This window comes from Ambystoma mexicanum, chromosome 12 (assembly GCF_040938575.1).
Source record: "Ambystoma mexicanum isolate Mex_15411 chromosome 12, UKY_AmexF1_1, whole genome shotgun sequence".
Taxonomy (NCBI): Eukaryota; Metazoa; Chordata; class Amphibia; order Caudata; family Ambystomatidae; genus Ambystoma; species Ambystoma mexicanum.
Genome location: NC_090936.1, coordinates 156,816,628 through 156,833,661, shown reverse-complemented (window position 1 = coordinate 156,833,661; position 17,034 = coordinate 156,816,628). Strand labels below are relative to the sequence as shown.

Here is a 17,034-nt window from a genome sequence, read left to right as displayed (position 1 = left end):
TGCCCCGCACATTCCAGGTCATTACAGTAAGCTGTGCCGCCATCCGGTTCGAGTTTCAGATTTGGTGTGGGACTCTGGGGTCCGACTCCACTTTAGTCTTGTTCGGGTGGGCTGCAGGGGGGATACCACTGCATTTCGTTCATCGGTGTCATGTCCCAGACCCATCTCGGTCTGCGTTGGCAAAAGAGGCATGAAGACTGTACAACTAATAAAACTAACAACAAAACTTAAACTGGTGCGCCCAGCAACTACAACATTGTCGCGGTGCTCAGGCGCTCTCGAGCCGTCGGAGCCCATCCGGGAGTCGGGCGCGAGCTGGGTCAGGCGGGTGCCCAGACCGGGTAAATACTACGCTGGGGGTGGGGCAAGGGCCTGGCGGCAGAGCCGAACGAGGCCGTTTCCAAGTGAAAAAACTGTAGTTGGATTATCTTCTGTATTCCGGTCTCACGTGCGATGTTTCTTACATGGGGGTCGCTGGGGGGTTAGGTCTCAGTCTGTGAGTTGTCCTTGCCATCCGCCAGGTTATTATCCTCAAGCCACATGTTGGCCGCATCTGGGTTCTCGAGAAATACCACTCTCTCCTTGTAGACAACCCTTAGGCGCGATGGATAAAGTAGTCTATATTTTAGGTTCAGTTGTCGGAGCCGGGCTTTTATCGGGACAAATGAGTTCCGCTCTCTTTGTACCTTCTGCGTGTAGTCCGGATAAATGGAGATTTTGGAGTCTCCTCGCTCGATGGGGCCCCCCTCCCTGGATCGCCGTAAGATAGTTTCTCTGTCCTGAAAGTTCAGTATCTTAGCGATTATGGGTCTGGGGTGCGATCCGGGGGGAGGGCGCCTCTGAAGGGATCTGTGGGCCCTTTCGACAGAGAATCCCTGGGTCAATTTGCCGGCCCCTATTTCTTGTAGCAGAAGGGTTTCGACGAAGGATGTGGTATTTACTCCCTCGTTCCCCTCCGGGACCCCCAGGATCCTGATGTTGCTCCGTCTGGCCCGACCTTCGGCCTCCTCCGCCTTTTCCTCCAAAAAGGTGACTTTCCTCTTCAGGAGGACAACTTCGGACTTTATGGCTGTGATGGCCGTGGAGGCTTCCTCTGCCGACTGTTCAACGGTCGCGACCCTCTCCGTTAAGTTGCGAGCGTCTTGGCGGATCAGTTGAATATCGACTTTGAATTCGTCGATCTTGGAGTCTATATGCGTCTTTAGCGAGGCTATAGCATCAAGTATCTGAGAGTGGTTATCGGCCGCCACCTCTTCGCTCGACTGGGCAACTTCAGAGGAGCTGGCCTTGGATTGAGTGGGGGTCTTCGCCCTGGTGGAAACAAAGGAGTCCATGGTGGCGGCTCTGGTCTTGTTCTTGGCGGCCATCTTGGGGCGATGGTTGCGGGTGTTTTAGGCCTCAAAAGTTAGTTCACTTGTGAGATCACTGGTGGGGCCCTTCACCTGGCCAAATATCGGGCCGTAAGCTGTGGTCTGCCCCCGTGTGTGATGGTGTGGTCCGTAGAGGTGGTCTCTAGAAGAGCGGAGCCTCTCTTTTGCTGCTGCCTCTCCCCGCCGGGCCCTGGAATCCGTTGGGGGAGGGGGTACCCCTCGCAGGCACCGCTATGCTGTGCGGGGCGCCATCTTGGATCCAGTAAGAACGGGAGGGGGGGAGAACCGATTCAGGGCCACCGGAGTCTCAGGGGGGTCCAATTTGGTGGGCCCAACAACTATTCAGGTGCAGGGCTGCTTCGCCCAACCGCTCGTTCCTTTTCAGAAGTCGGGGTCGCACGCGAGCCGGAGAAAAAGGATCAGGAAACGGCGTCTCGGCCGGAGCTCGGCGGATCAGCTACCGCTCGCCATCGGCGCCAAGCCACGCCCCCCCACATGTAGGTCAATCATAAGCTCAAACTCCTAAGTTATATATGGTCAAAACACCTCTTAGCTTTGTGAGAAACCTGAGAGTATCTTCACTCCTAAACCCCAGAGAGCCTCTTCTCGGGTAGCCAGGGAAAGGCCATTGCTGTTGGATCCCGGCCCTGGGGGTGGAGAAGCGAGGGAGGATCACCTCGGTGGAGAGTCCTTGGGGATTGGGAGCGGGGTACAACCAGTTGAGACATGGTATCCCCTTGTTTCCCTATTGACGATCAACCTAACCTTTCCCCGACCTTTATGGATTATTGTAAGTCAGCGCCTCTTATTTCCCCTCATGTGACACTTGACAGAAATAAGACAAGGAAGAGGCAGCTCAGAGCAGTGAACACTATACCATTTTGGTACTGGGAAAAACAAGATGCCTGCTAAGTGTTGTGTAGGTTTGGCATGTCCTCTTAATCATGACAGGCAAGCCATACTGTTAAAGTACACCTGCAACAAGGAGGAGGAGAAATCAACACGAAGAGCAGCAGCAAGGAGGCTGGTGCAATCAGCAGGGCACCTTATCTGAGGATAGGTGAGCAGCTGGAACATTGCTATGGGTCGGTCAGTTGTGTGCAACATGCCGAGACGCTGGTGACTGCAAAGAGAGGTGGTCTATGGAAGCGTGGGAGCTGGGGCTCTGTGGAGTGGACTGAATGTTGAGAAGGGAGCCATGTGGAGAGGCTGTCCCTTTCCCCGGTGTTCGAGGTGCTCGTTCCCCTGTCTTAAGAGGTGGACACAGGAGTGTCTGAGTGGAAGATGTTGGACTCCTGACATCAAAAACAGAAGGCCATGTGATCTGCGCTGCTGGGAAAGCTGTCAAAGCGATCAGAGAGCTTCTGACAAATGAGAAACCCGGTGCGCGAGTGGTTGAACATTTCTATTGTTGAGGAATACTTTGCATCGGTCTGGTCGCATGTCTCACAAGAGCACGTATTCGAAAGTCTTTGGGTTTAAACCACTGTCAAACTGCCAGTAATACTTTCTATTGGAGTGGTCATGTGTTTAAGGAAACACATTTTCGAAAGTTTCTGAGTGCTGGGGCATTTCATTTAAAGCAAACTGAATGAATATTAAACAGCGGGTTGAAACGAAAGGGAGTCATGAGCAAATCCCATGTCTATTGAATATCGAACTAAACAAAAACTTTACGAATAAACAGAACTATTACATGTTGAATTCAGAAGTGAAAGGCACTTTAAATTCAAGTAAAAGCACTGTATGCTGAATTCTGTAGTGAATGTAACTGTAAATAATAACCTAAAACAAAGGTGTACTGAAGCTGGATTTAAATGGAACTTTAAAACTGAACCAATGAGAGGCGTATGAATATAAAATTGTGCGAAAGCTACAAACAGCAGAAATATACATTGAAAGCAGAATTAACTGAAATCCTAAAGTTAAATCCAATAGAGCCAAGATGCACACATGAAAACAAATTAAAAAGAGAAGATTCAAGTGTGGCAAAGAATCCCAAGAAGACAAGGTTATTTTTGGGATGATGCAACCAAGTCTTGGGGAACGGAACCCAGAAACTTGAGGACGGAGTCTCAAGGTTCTTTGTGTTGGAACTGTGTTACTTGGGGAAGGGAACCCCAGAGTATTGGTTAAAACTGTATCCCCTTTATCGGGGCAGAGGAATGCTGGGGAAATACAGTAAAATATGGGAGAGCTATGCAGAATAAGGAACTGAGGGACACTCCACTATTAACGTCATGGACTAATGGGAATAATCAGGACCAGAGAAAGGGCAGTAGCAGATCGGGCGGGAGGAGGGTTACCGGCGAACCACAAGGTGCCATTTAATGTTGGCTGTATTGTGATGTTTCTACAAAATGCAAATAAAAAGAGTTAGAAAAAAACTATCACCTTAAATCTAAGAAAGGTAATTATGAGACTTTTGTTGAAATAGTTTTATACTTTGGGAAAGGAGCCAAAAGAAAGCTGCAAGCTGGAATAAGCTCAAAACTTTATGTTGAACATTGTTTCTTTTGGTTGCTGACATCCCTACACATTGTATACATTAGTTGTGGGGACAAGTATAGGTTTTGCACACCGACATATTTTTAAGTTCTACCCGGTCTCAGACTTTCCTTCGTTTCATTTAGATAGGGAAATTCCACCTTAGTATAGGGCAAGTTAGACCTTTTTCTAACCGGACTTTTAAGTTAATAAAGTGATTTATTTTTCAACTTTGAATCTGTTGTCTGTGTCTTGCTTCATGATGCCTTCACAACTTGTAAAAAAAATGCAATCAGAAGTTGTTCATTAAGCATATTTCCAAATAGAAGATGTTTGGCTTTCACCACCACTGTGCTTATTTCGACTCTCAAAACAAGTACTGTTATAAGGAAAGTGGCATAGTACAACATAAAATGAAACTACCTGACCTTAAGGACATCCTGTTTGCTTCGCTCCACTTTATCCTGAAGTTTCTTCAGCTGTTCTGGATTAAGGGCTGGGTCTGCTTTGCTGTTATTTTCTCTGGATATTGCCAATTTTTCTTCTTTGCAGGCAGCATGGTATGCCTTTTTTGACCCGTCCACCTGCGCAAATAAATATAATGTTCACGTTAAAAGCATATTTATCACAAGAAATAGTTTACAATTCTTTTAAAATTATTCAGTCCATCCATTCCTGTCTTTGTAGGTATGTACTTAGGCACAAAACTCTGAAAGGGCACACTGTACTTGGTGATGACTCCGATGGAGTCTGGAGTCATCACTGAACCCCAGCCAGAGATCTCCTCCCATGCGGCCAATAGACGGCAGCTGCTACCCGAGCTTGACCCTGGGGGTGGAGGGGGGATATGTTTGAGGATCACATGGGAGGAGACCGGTTGTCAGAGGAAGGTGGTCACCCCATCAGGAGAGACGCAGTATTCTTCACTTCACCGGGAAGAATACCCCCATCATTTCTAAACTCTTAAGGGCTAGTTATCACCATACAAATCCCCTCCTGCATAACATTCTAGGCAGAGTACCATTCACACCTCATTTATACATAATACATACAATGTCTCCTGTCTGATGTTTTTGAGCCAAAACAAAAATTCTATAAATCCTATGGACTCCAAATGCCATTAAGACTTGAGTACTGAGACGAGGAAGGAGTTAATATGGATCAAAGGAAACACTAAGCTGAACAAGCGGGCTAGTTGTTATAATGGGGCCCAACCGTGCAGAACATTTAAAAATGGTGTCCGCATTGGAGGAAAGGAGAGAAGCAGAACAGAAGAAGAAAGAGGCAGAACAGAGGGAGAAGGCAGCAGTAGCATGGCAACGGACCGTGCTGGAGAGGGCAGGTGCTATCAGACTGCCGCTCACAAGCATTAACCGGCATGGCATGAGGCCACAGAGGACACAGCAGGCACCGTGGGAGAGCCGCTAGGGAGCCGCCAGCAACAGCAAAGGTACCGGAAGCACGGTTGTGTCCAGAAGCAGCAGGCTTACTGGTGGGTGAATGCAGAGCTTGCAGGGGAGCGGAGAGAAGGTCTGCGGAGCGGGAAACGCCGCCCCAGAGTGAAGACTTCACTGCAGCAACTTGCCACGGGTCAGGAACTCTACCAGACACCAGTGAGTCTGCCCAGAGATGTTGGGGCGCTCAGGGTGTACCGACAAGCATGTGAGACATTAATAACTCATTTGTAATACCGACCAAGTAGAATACAAAGACAGAATTAGTCCAAATCCTCATGTGTGAGATGTCAATGTGGGCAAGGGTGGAGCAAGTATTGCTGCACGCCAATTAATATTAGTGAAGGAGTTAAAAGACAGAACTTGACCAAGTCTCCATATATGACATATCAACATAGGGAAAGTTGGAGCAAGTGTTCTCAAAAGCAGATGAATACTAGTGAAGGAGTTAAAAAGACGAACTTGAACAAGTCTACATATATGAGATATCAATGTGGGGAAAGTTGAAACAAGATGTACCTCAAGCCAAGAAAGTATAGACAGTGAAGGAATACAACTGAGCTATATTGAAAGATAGTGAGAGCATTAAAAGAAGCCCTGGTGACCGAAGCAATGAGCATTTGGGGAGAAGACCCCAGGCTGAGAAGCATATCAGGGGATCTGCAAACCCCAGAAAGGGATTCCAGGCAGGGGTGTACGCCAGGCAATCCATTTGAAATACAAAGAGAAATAAGACATTGTGGGCAGATACCCGGCAGGAGAGTATACCAGGTGATCTGTAAGAACCAAATGAAAAGAGGTCCTGGCAGTCCAAACACCAGACAAGTTGAAGTTCAATAACACGTTGACATTGTGGGAAGATACCTGGCAGGATAGTATACTGGTGGTTCTGATAAGCATCCTAAAGGATTCCTGGCAGGGGAGTATACCAGGAGGTCCATTGGAATCATAGAAAGAAATGTACTTACTTTCGCAGAACACATGGCAAAACAAGTGAACCAAAGACTCTAGGAAAACAGACAAGTGAAAACAGGCAAGTGGAAGCTGTGCAATTGAACAAACACCGTTTTTTCAGTTAAAATTAAAATACCTGGTAGAAGGATATAAGCAGACACCTAAAGAGCTCAAAGGAGGATTTCTGATGGACAAATACATCAGGTAGTCAGCTAAAATAACAAAGAGGTTTATAAGAGAACCCTAGATGAAAAATCTCATTGTGAACAGTTTGTGAACTCATTGTCAGGAAACCCAGAAACAGCTGAATGGTGTGCGACATATTTTATGTACAGAAACTTCCTGAATCAGGTATAAGGAATCGAAAGAAGTGGTTGCTTGAAAGACTTTTGCCATCTTCAAGGAGCTATTGTTTGAAAGAGACACATTTGCCACCCTACCCGAGACATCCAGGGGAAGAGAACCACTCTCTGGATCCAAGGAGCATTTTCTTTGGGATTTATCAACTTGTTTTAACACTTTTTACCAAACCTATATTGGAAACACTTTACTTACACCCTTAATTGTTCACTTCTAGTGTGAGGATCATATTAGTATGTTTTGGACACAAGGACATTGTATATGATTTTGACGACACGACAGACTGATCTTTAGTTTTAGTTTCCTAGGTAGGGAAACTCTTTAGGATAGGGACAGAATGGCCTTTATGCAACACTTTTATTCTAATAAAGATGACGGATGTTGAAAACACTACCACTTTGTGTCCACCTCTCATTTCTGACCCCTCACAACTTCAAGCAGAATTGTCCTTTATGCTTTTTTAAAACCACAACAACACTGATGGGGGTTTGCTAAACATACTCCAATTAAACTGTATTGATGATCCCCAAAGAGGGTGAAACATGCATATAGTTGTCTGCATCTTTGAGACCCACATCTCCAAGTTTGACAAGGCTGTGTGTAAAATAATGTTGTTGCCCAACAAGACTAAGATCGTTTCTGGAGCAAAATGCATACTTCTGATCTAGTGTGCATACCACAGGCCATTGCTCAGTGGCTCTAAACTAGTGGTGAACATCCAAGGATGGCTACTGAGTGGCGCTGTGGCATTAAACTCACAATAATACTGATTATGATTGCTATTAACACTGAATGTATCCCCCCTGCAAACATGGCCATTGACTGCGTTTTACAATATGGATGTTGGTCATGCAAGGATTAGGTCGTAATAACAAGAACATGACAAAAAGGCATGGCTTGCGATTTAGAGGCTGACTGTAAACAAAGGCTAGTATAGCCACAATATGTAACTTAGCAGCAATACATAGAATGTCCGGAAGAAGAATATTCACCTCAACAGAACTCAATTTTTGCAAACCCATTTAATACCAAACCACTTGCATGTGGAACACAGCAGTTTATTGGTTCATTCTAGTGCAGATTAACACATTTTCCTGATATACCATTATCACAAACTTCCATTTGAAATCAGAATCTAACCGGATCTGGAATGAGCTGGTGCAAGCTAAAAAAGGAGTTCGGGATTTTCTTCGGAAAAAGGAAAAATGAGCCAAGCTGGCTGACATTTGGTAACACACCAAGGTTACATAGCAATGCTGTAAGAAAGTCTTTACTCTGGGGCCTAAAAGGAAAAAGCCGGAGCAGGTGGGAGGACCCCTACAATTTTAAGATGCAGGAGCTGCAAAATGGGAGAAGGAGTCACACTGATGCATCAGAGCTGTAGCAAAGCACAGAATGGTGGAAACATTGGTCTCTTTAAAGGGGTCCTACAAGCTCTAGCAGGCCTACCCCCTCCTGCAATACCCTTTTCTATGGGTACCCAATAAGGCAGCCAGGTACCAAGGGGTATTTTCTATGGAAGGTAGCCAGGGGTTGAGGGACATTTATATGTTTGACTGGTTGCCAAGTCCTTTTCACAGGACCATAAATCAACTAGGCATTCCAGCGAAGAGTTCCGAATCCTGGAGTTGCATGTATAATCTATGCTTCATAATCTTAATCCTGTGAAAGACCACCTGGTAAGAGCCGAGCAGTGGTTATTTGTTCTGTCCGGGTACAGAAGAGGCATGGAAAATGGGATGGATTTTCCATCCTCTCAGAAGATGTAGACTTTAGGCAGTATCTGAAATTTTCCAGTCTATCACCAAGGAAACTACTAATGCTGGCCTGTCTTTTCTGCTGATATGAGGTAAGGACAAATTCATAGCATTGAACTACAATATTTGGCACTTTTTGATACTCTGTTGCAGGGATGTGTCCCTTGTCAGCTTGGGTCTGGTATCTTGGTTTGGAATTGTACATATTTTCTTGAGCTTCTTGTATCTCATTTCCGCCGGCTGTGGTCATGGGCCGCATATGTAGATGCTCCTGGCAGAACCTGGGTAGCACACATGAATTATTTGTTTTTGACAGTAGCCGTGGCGCTTGTAAAAATGGCCCATAAACCGGTGCACCAAGGTCGAGCCCAAGTTACTCCAGGAATGCAGAGGAAGTGGGCCAACAACCAAGCGTCCACCATCACCCTAATCAGGATGGTCTGTTATAAAGCCGACAGATTTCTGAAACCAAGGTCCTGGTAGAATGGCTAAAGGTGTTAAAAGGCCTTGCTGGGCCTTCTTGGAACCTTTCATAGTTTCACAAATAGGGCATTTCTCAATATGTTGTATGCATCTGTCTCTTACTTCTGGACACCAGAATAATATTTGTACTAATCGCCGAGTCTTTTAGACCCGCCTATGACTGGCTGACAGAAAGTTATGACACCAATGCATTGCCTGTTTTTGCAGTTCTGGTATGGGCACACACAAACACCTACTTTTCCCTTCAATAACAATCCATGTATATCTCACCCCTGATACCCCCAAACACCCACACCCTAGTCCATCTTCTGAACTCGCAGAGTCTGGGACACATTTTAAGTGACTTCCTTGTGAGAGGTGACTGAACAACAGTGGCATGCCTGAAAACGCAGGAAACATCCTTGGCAAAGCATCAGCTTTGAAGTGTTTTGATCCAGGAATGTAAGTAATTATTAAATTGAACCAAGAGAAAAATCATCTTGACAATTGCCAATTCAAGCATCTCATAGCATCTCTGAGATGCAAGTGTTTATCGAGGACTCCAGAGAGTGTCTCCATTATTGCAAGCAAGACTGCTTTGAACTGCACATATTCTATTTCTGTATGGTGTAACTAAATTCAGCTGGACTAAGCTTGTTTTAATAACAATGCAATGGGTAACTTCACCTTGGTGTTCTGGCTCACTTGTGAGAACACTGCATCCAAGTCAGAAGCATCCGCTTATTGTTGCATCATGTTGTTTAAGTATGATTGCATTCTCAAATGCTTGTTTTGTCGCTATGGACGTGTTGTGGACTTCCTAGTTCCAGGTGAAGTGATGAGTTGGTCCATCACACTGCTTGATGGAGACCACATGATGTGACCAATATGGGATGCACTTTCTATGGAATTTTGGGAAGCCCTAAATCTCTGTATGTCCTTTACATTCATTGATTCAATCCATTTCCTTATTGTTTCCCTCTTCTTCTGGTTCTTTTGGCTCTCCTCCATGTTGATTACAAACTCCAAGAATTCGACCAATGCGACAGAAAACTTGCATTTTGAGATTCTGATGTAAAGCTGGTGTTGCCAGAGTCTTTGCAGGGTCTTTCTGAAATGTGGCTTATTGGCTGGAGAACACATCAGCATGCCACAGAGGTAGATTAACATTAAACAACATTGACAGTTCTGAAAGGTTTAGTTTATGAATCTCCGAAAAAGCTTGAAGGGCATAGCCAAATGAATTGACCCAATTGTTTTCTTAAATACAGTTTTCCACTCATCCTCTGCTCTGATTCAGAGTAGACTGTAGTTAGTTCTTAGGTCTGCACGTCTTGGCATCCCTTATGTGATCTAACAACGGAGGTATAATCTGGAGTGGGTGCTGATTCTCTTAGCAGTCAACTCTAAATAACCGAAACAAGAAGTACTTTTCCCAGGCGTTCTTTGATATTCTTTTAGTGTATTTTTCTTAACTGAAATGGACGTTTATGTTTGTGATTGATGGAGTCACCTCAGGGTAAAAATTGATGGGGAAGACATTACTTTGCTACTTTCTCATCAAATATCTTGGAATTACAGTTTTCTGAGCTAATGTCACGTTGGCTGTGGATACCAACTATCTATGGCTAGATTTGGGCTTAGCATATGGCCAATCTGCCAATGAAATATAATCATCTGCACAAAAATGGGTAGAAAGTGATTGTACGGGCCATCCAATCCACTTCAAGATTATGTTGAAATAACCATGCTTCATTCCAGGGTAATCTTAAATTGCAGAGCCGCAATCACATCGTGTCTTTCTACAATATGATGTGTGCATTTCATCTGAATGATTTCTGTCTTATAAAAGGTTAGGTCCCGAGGACACAGGGGAACATTTTACACTGTGCACAGTTTCAGGGTGCTCCTTAAACAAGTTTACACCCACTTCTGTGGTATATGGCTTATTGATGAAGTTCACCGCTGCTCCAGAATGGTTGGATCGTCTATATCACATTGGTTGCTAGTGTTAAGTGTATAGGGATGTAACGGTATTACGGTATACCGTTAAAGATACCGTGAACCACTTAATCGAACAATAATAACCGTCACATTGTTTATATCGGTATACCGTTCATACCGTTAAGTGTGCTTTTCAATCTAATTTGGAAAGGCTGCAGTAAGCAAGTGCTGCACAGTCTTGGTCTTGCACTGTTGGATGTGCCGTCTGCCAAGTAGTTTCAGTTGGAGCAGTTTTTAATGCCATTCCATAAACCACACGTGCCTGACACAAAATCAATATGTTAGCAATAGGAAGGATAAATACAGTGCCAAGAAGGAAGAGGGTTTACTTTGGGTTGGCGGCTTTGGGGTTTACATATTTATAATGGATAATGTTTTCTAAACATATGACAATGGGGGATTTCCCTGGTTCTATCATTGGATTTACTTATAATTAGTCTCTGTGGGTATTCCCTGCTGCCATACCAAAGGGTAACATGTCCGTGATTACTGAACACCTTTTCACCCACAAGTAAACTAAAGGCTGTAACAAAGAGCGTGTGTGTGCGTGTGTGTATGCGCACAAGCGTATACTACCATCAGCCTTCATTGATCTGTGGCATGCAGGTTATCAAGATGGCAACATGTTCATCTTCACCAGTAGCCAGTGGGGGAGCTAAAAGCCTAAATGACCACTTAAGAAAAGCTATTCAGTTTGCTTTGCCAGTCGCAGCAGTGCTCCCCCCTGCTCCCCTCCTCTCCTCTCCACACGTGTGTTTGTGTTTGGTGGAAGCAAGGGGTGGCATTTCAGTGGGAAGTATGTTGAAAAGCCCAATTCTGGGTCTGGTTGCCTGGTTTTGTTTGTGATGATAAATCTGACAATTTATGACCTTTTAGAAAATATTTGTTAAGATTAGTTAGCTCCACCTGCTATCCCGCGATAACCATGATATACCGTCATTTGGCAAGAAGGTTATTGTACCGTCATAAAACTAATACCGTGACACCCCTAAGGTATACCTGTGAGTGCTTCCTTCTGTTACACGGGTCAATAAGGGACTAATTCCAGTAGGCAGACGCAAATCGGTTACCTCTTCTAGTGATGGGCATAGCTGTTTCCCTGTCTCCCGGTAAGGCACTCTCAAATAAATGGCTGGTCAAAAAAACACTTTTTGGACATTCAAGGAGTTCTCTGACTAGATCCCAACTGCATCGCTTTGGGAGATGGTGGTTGGCACCTCTTTGGCTCCTCCTCGCGGTGAGAGAAATTACTTCAGGTCAATGACGTGCCTTATCCACTCCAATAGTCTTCTTTCATCTTTTCGTACCAGTAGTCTGGCCGCACTGGGGCGTGTGGTTGGCTCATCCATGACAGTGTCCTTGATTTTAGGGCACTTTGCTATCGGTCAGGGTGTGAAATTAGCTACCCGAATCCAAATATGGGATCAGGATTTGTAATAGGAAAACAAAAAACAGCCAAGCTGGATTACTATTCGGAACATACCAAGGTTATAAAGTAATGTTGTAAGAACTTCACGACTCAGAGGCCCGCAGGAAAAGTGGGGGGGACGGGGGGCTGAAGAGGCAGGAGCTGAATCATGGATGCACGATTAAAACTGGTGCACCAGAGCAGTAGTGAAGTACAGAATGGGTGATAATGACTCCCTTTTATGTAGTCAGAGGTATGTCTAAGCAGGGTCCCTTTGGGTTGGCAGGAATGCAATCTGATGTGTCTGGAAGGGAGCAGGGAGCCACTGATCCCAAGTTATTGCGCTTTAGTTGCAGGATGACACCAACTGCAGGTGGTCGGCACAATCTTAGTTTTTCATATATTTAGGTGACAATGGGACCAGAGCTATCAGATCTATGGATCCTAGGTCGGTGTGGTGAGTGCACAAGGGTGATAAAAGGCAGTGTTAATACATACGGGCAGGTGTCATGGAATTGCACATTTCCTAGTGGGTTGGCACGTTTCTAGATCAACAATGCATGACAGAGTAGGACTTTTAAAATCAAAGAATGTTGCAAAATCACATTTTTTATGGGAACATGCATGTGTCTAAACATTTTGCTGTTGCTTACTATTAATATCTTAACTGGTAAGAAATGTCTTAAGCAAAAATATATCCCTCGCATTAATCTTATTTAAAGAAAAAACATGTAGGCGTTTTTCCTAATAAGTACAAGCAATGCACCAGAAAGACTCGAAGTTCTTAGTTCCCCTTTTTCCAGAGTTCTGGGCATGATACTTGCAAATAACATTGAAGAACAAAATGTACAGAAAAGGGGGAGCTGGCACGCATGTGCAGTCATCCTCTACACGTTCAAGTGCATCTTAATCCTTTGCGTTCCATCTACTGTGAGACTATGTTGGACACTTTTTTTTAAATATATCATTCTTTGTGCAACAAATCTTGAGGCCATCATCAAAGGGCCAGTCACCAGGATTATGGCTCCTATAAATAAAAGTCCAACCTTAAAATCTGGTTATTGGAAAATGAGTAAGATCGTTGAAAGGCTATATATTCCTTCCAGAAACCCTATAGAGATTAACTGCAGTACCTAAAATCCAAATACAACCATATCCTAAGTAATTAATCGTGATATGTTATTGTAAATAAAGCTGCACAAATCATAGGGCCAACAGGTCTGCAAGACATTTAGCTAATTCTCCGAGTCAAAAGAAGCAAGATTTAGTTCCCGGCTATTCAATCAGTTGGAAAAGAATTGCTGGTGAACAGGATCAGCACTGATGAAGAATTCCACCAATCGTCTGAAGACCCATGAAATGAGTCAATCTCTTCTTCTGAAGGCTCAATCAAGTATGTTTTAGAGGAGAGCTTTATTCTTAAATTGTCATCCAAAGATAGAGGTCCTACAGCAATCAATAACAATATGGTAATCATCTACCATGAAATCTGGTAGCGCACCTATTCGCGATGGCATTCCTGCTGAAAATGATGACCATCATCTGATCTGTTTTCCCTCTTTCAATGCTTTTCTAGTATGGGAAAAGTAAAAGTCTTTCAGAAGGGTTCTGGTATTGGTGATATCCAACCCTGGGAGAACATACCTTCCATGTCCTTCTCATGTCTAGCTAGCTATACTGTCCCACAATCTCGTTTTGACTCCATTCCACTAACAGAACAACACCCATGCAGATTATTTACCAACGCGTGCACTTAATGCTTTTCAAAACAATGCCATAACACTTGTTAAGTTTAGATGGGAAGCCAGTAAGGTAGCTCAAAGGGTATTTTCGGGTCTGCAGACATCTGGGCTAAACATCAAAGTCACAAATCCAAGCGGAGTAGACAGACTAAGATTTTCACCTGACAAAGATCAATACATTGAGCATCAATGAGTTGGGTAATAACACCTGGATTTACAGTGTTACAAAAGAGCAATGTTTGGGTAGAGAACACCTGCAGTTTCATAAACCAAAAGGTAAGCATGCCCAAGGAATGCAAGGATTCCAATTAATGCGTATAGTTGGGTGAATATATAATAACGAATACAAATACAAAATCTCAATCGAACTAATATACAAAGTGCGACAGGGTCAGTATTCTGACCCTGTCACGAGAGGACCAGAACCCCTCTCAGCCTGGGGTAGGAGGCCTGTCGGGGGCTGAAGCCGGTCCTACCTCCACAGGGGAACATTGAGAGTTGAGAGGGTCCAATTTCCTGTCTATTCCCCAAGTGTCTGACTTTACACATGCATTCCCAACTTGCACCACCCCATACCTCCTGAAGAAAAGTGATTGCCAAGTTCTCTCTCTCTTTTCTAGAGTCACCAAAGAAGCAACAAAAGAGGGAGACCACACACAGGACAACAACCTATCAGAGCCCCATGCAATCTGTCTGCATATGCGAGTTGTAGAGCCAAAGTGGAGAGAGCGCCAGCAAAGTAAGAACTGGAGAACATTCATGGCTTCTCCTGGCGCTGTAACAAAACAACAACCTAAGGAGGCTGGAGGGAGAAACCCCACAAGCGATCCCTCAGGGCAGGTTATAACTTTAGCAAACACCAACTGCGCTTGTGGTTATATTGTCAGGAGTTAGGGGAAGGAACTCGCAAAATCAACCAGGACTAACAAAATGAATCGTCTGGACCACTATTCAATTCAATGAATTACATATTTTAATATAATTTTAACAATGTTTAAAAACACAACTTGAGAATTCATAATTTCAATTGATGTCATTCCAGCGCAACACAAACCGGATAGTCAAGTCAAACAGAAAGTCAATTAATTTTGAGTTTCCTTAGTCATAAAGTGGCTAGTGCTTCTGCAAAATTCACATCTACAATCATTGAGCTACCACACACTACTCATTTTTTACACCAGTCATACCATACTCAAACATACATAATTCATCACAAATCCATCACTTAAATTAAAAAAGGTAACCAACATGTTTCTTTCCTAAAAACCTCTAAGTCAACTAGTCTGTGGAAATTCATCAGGGGCTATCGGTTCCTGTTGAGCACACTGCACAACAATACAAGTTCAAATCCTACAATCAATTCATCAGGCTTTACAGTGAAATACTGCGGTTTCACAAATGGTTAGTAAGTTTCAATCTTCTGACCAAGCTCTTTACTGGCTATCATGCACGCGTCTTCCCCGTGGAGAGAACGTCGATTCAATCCGTACTGGCGTTATGTGTAAGTTATATACGTACATTAGTCTGGCGGAGAAAAAGTCCAGCTCACTCATGTCGCGTACTGGCTATCGCCAACTTAGGTTGCCGAAGGATGTTCTTTGGTTAACAAATGTTATCCAACATAAACAGAGCAGTTGCGAATCGTCCGCCAGTTAACTGAAGCAAGCGGTGCAAGACTCTCCAGCCTTGTCACACAGAGCAGCAGAACAACTGCGACCGGCCTAGAGCACCAGTGACTCCTAAAGGAGCGAAAAGCGCTATGCAGGACTGCATCTACCTTAGGCAGGCACACTGCAGCCCCCTAACAAAACCTCAAGCACTTTACAGCATGGCTGACATTGTTGCATCATGCCAGCTCTGCATGGAGAAAATGGGCGTGGCTTAATCCACTCTTTGTAACTTCCCCTGAATAGCATCTCCCTGGTTGGGAAGACATGCCAGATTGGCTAGGGATGGTAATCCAAAGAGGAAGGTGTTTGGGAGAAGTCAGAGGAGGAGGCATCAAACAAAGATCAACAGGAGGAAAAACAGTGGATTGCAGCGTGGAGGCGATTTGTAGAAAAGTTGAGGTATTGGTTGGTGAGAGCAAGTGGTGTGTGTGCATGTAAAGCAGGTAAGCGAGAGAGTGGAAAGTGGTTGTGATAGTGAAAGAAGTGTGAGTGGAGTATTAGTATTAGGAGGAGGGAGGCGCGATAGTGCAGAGGTATATAAATGCAGCAGAGGTATATTAATGCAGTGGATGGATATAAGTGCACAGTTGGGAGCAATAGTGAAGAGGAGGGAGGAGTACTGTGGAGGACTGAGTTGTAACATCGAAGGGTGGAGGTAGGAGAGAGAGATACATACATCAGAGGGACAGAGAAGGAAGACTTAAGAAGCAGAATAAAGTAGTTGGGTGAAGTTGGACGAAGGCGAGTATTGAGAGGAGATTATCAGACAGAGGGAAAGAGCAGGTGAGCGTGATAAGAAAAAGGCTGAGTCGGGCATCAAGTGTCATAGGCCCATCCCGGAATCCTTTCTAGTCAACTAGCCTCATTGGTAATGTGCGGCCAGTTTAGGAAGTCCCAGAGGGGGCATAGGTAGAGAAGATAGGATATATGATTTTTTTATATAGTACTCATACACAAGACATATGCATTTAGATCCTCATCACAAGATAACTAGGAATTTCTCATAAAGTGACTGCACTTCTTTTATACTGATATGTATGATCATGCTAAATGATACAAGAAAAGATTTGTGTGTGAAATATCAATTCCATCTTTTAATTTACAACATGAACAATTATTATATGGTGTTTTTAAGCAAAGCTTTCTCTCAGGGTGCTTGAACCATTAATTGCTCATCGTATTTATTATGAGTACACCATGATTTAGGAACCAGATATATACTCTATCAATAGAATTTGCTAGTGCTATTCATTTAACAATGAATGATTCAAGAGACCCGAGGAACAGCTATGCTTGAAACACGCATCAGCTCACCATACAATCATCATTCATATTGTAAACTAAAAGATGGAATTCATATTTCACA

General features: G+C 44.0%; 1 protein-coding gene across 7 annotated transcripts in view; it reads right to left on the bottom strand.

Annotated features, from left to right (window-relative positions):
• The window catches only part of PACSIN2 (protein kinase C and casein kinase substrate in neurons 2), a 909,220-nt gene that overhangs the window by 297,368 nt on the left and 594,818 nt on the right, over positions 1-17,034 (bottom strand). For all 7 annotated transcript variants that reach the window (XM_069628223.1, XM_069628220.1, XM_069628219.1 and 4 more), the window contains one exon: positions 4,286-4,441. In XM_069628223.1, the coding sequence (XP_069484324.1) occupies positions 4,286-4,441 (156 nt within the window). The remainder of the gene's footprint in view (positions 1-4,285; positions 4,442-17,034) is intronic.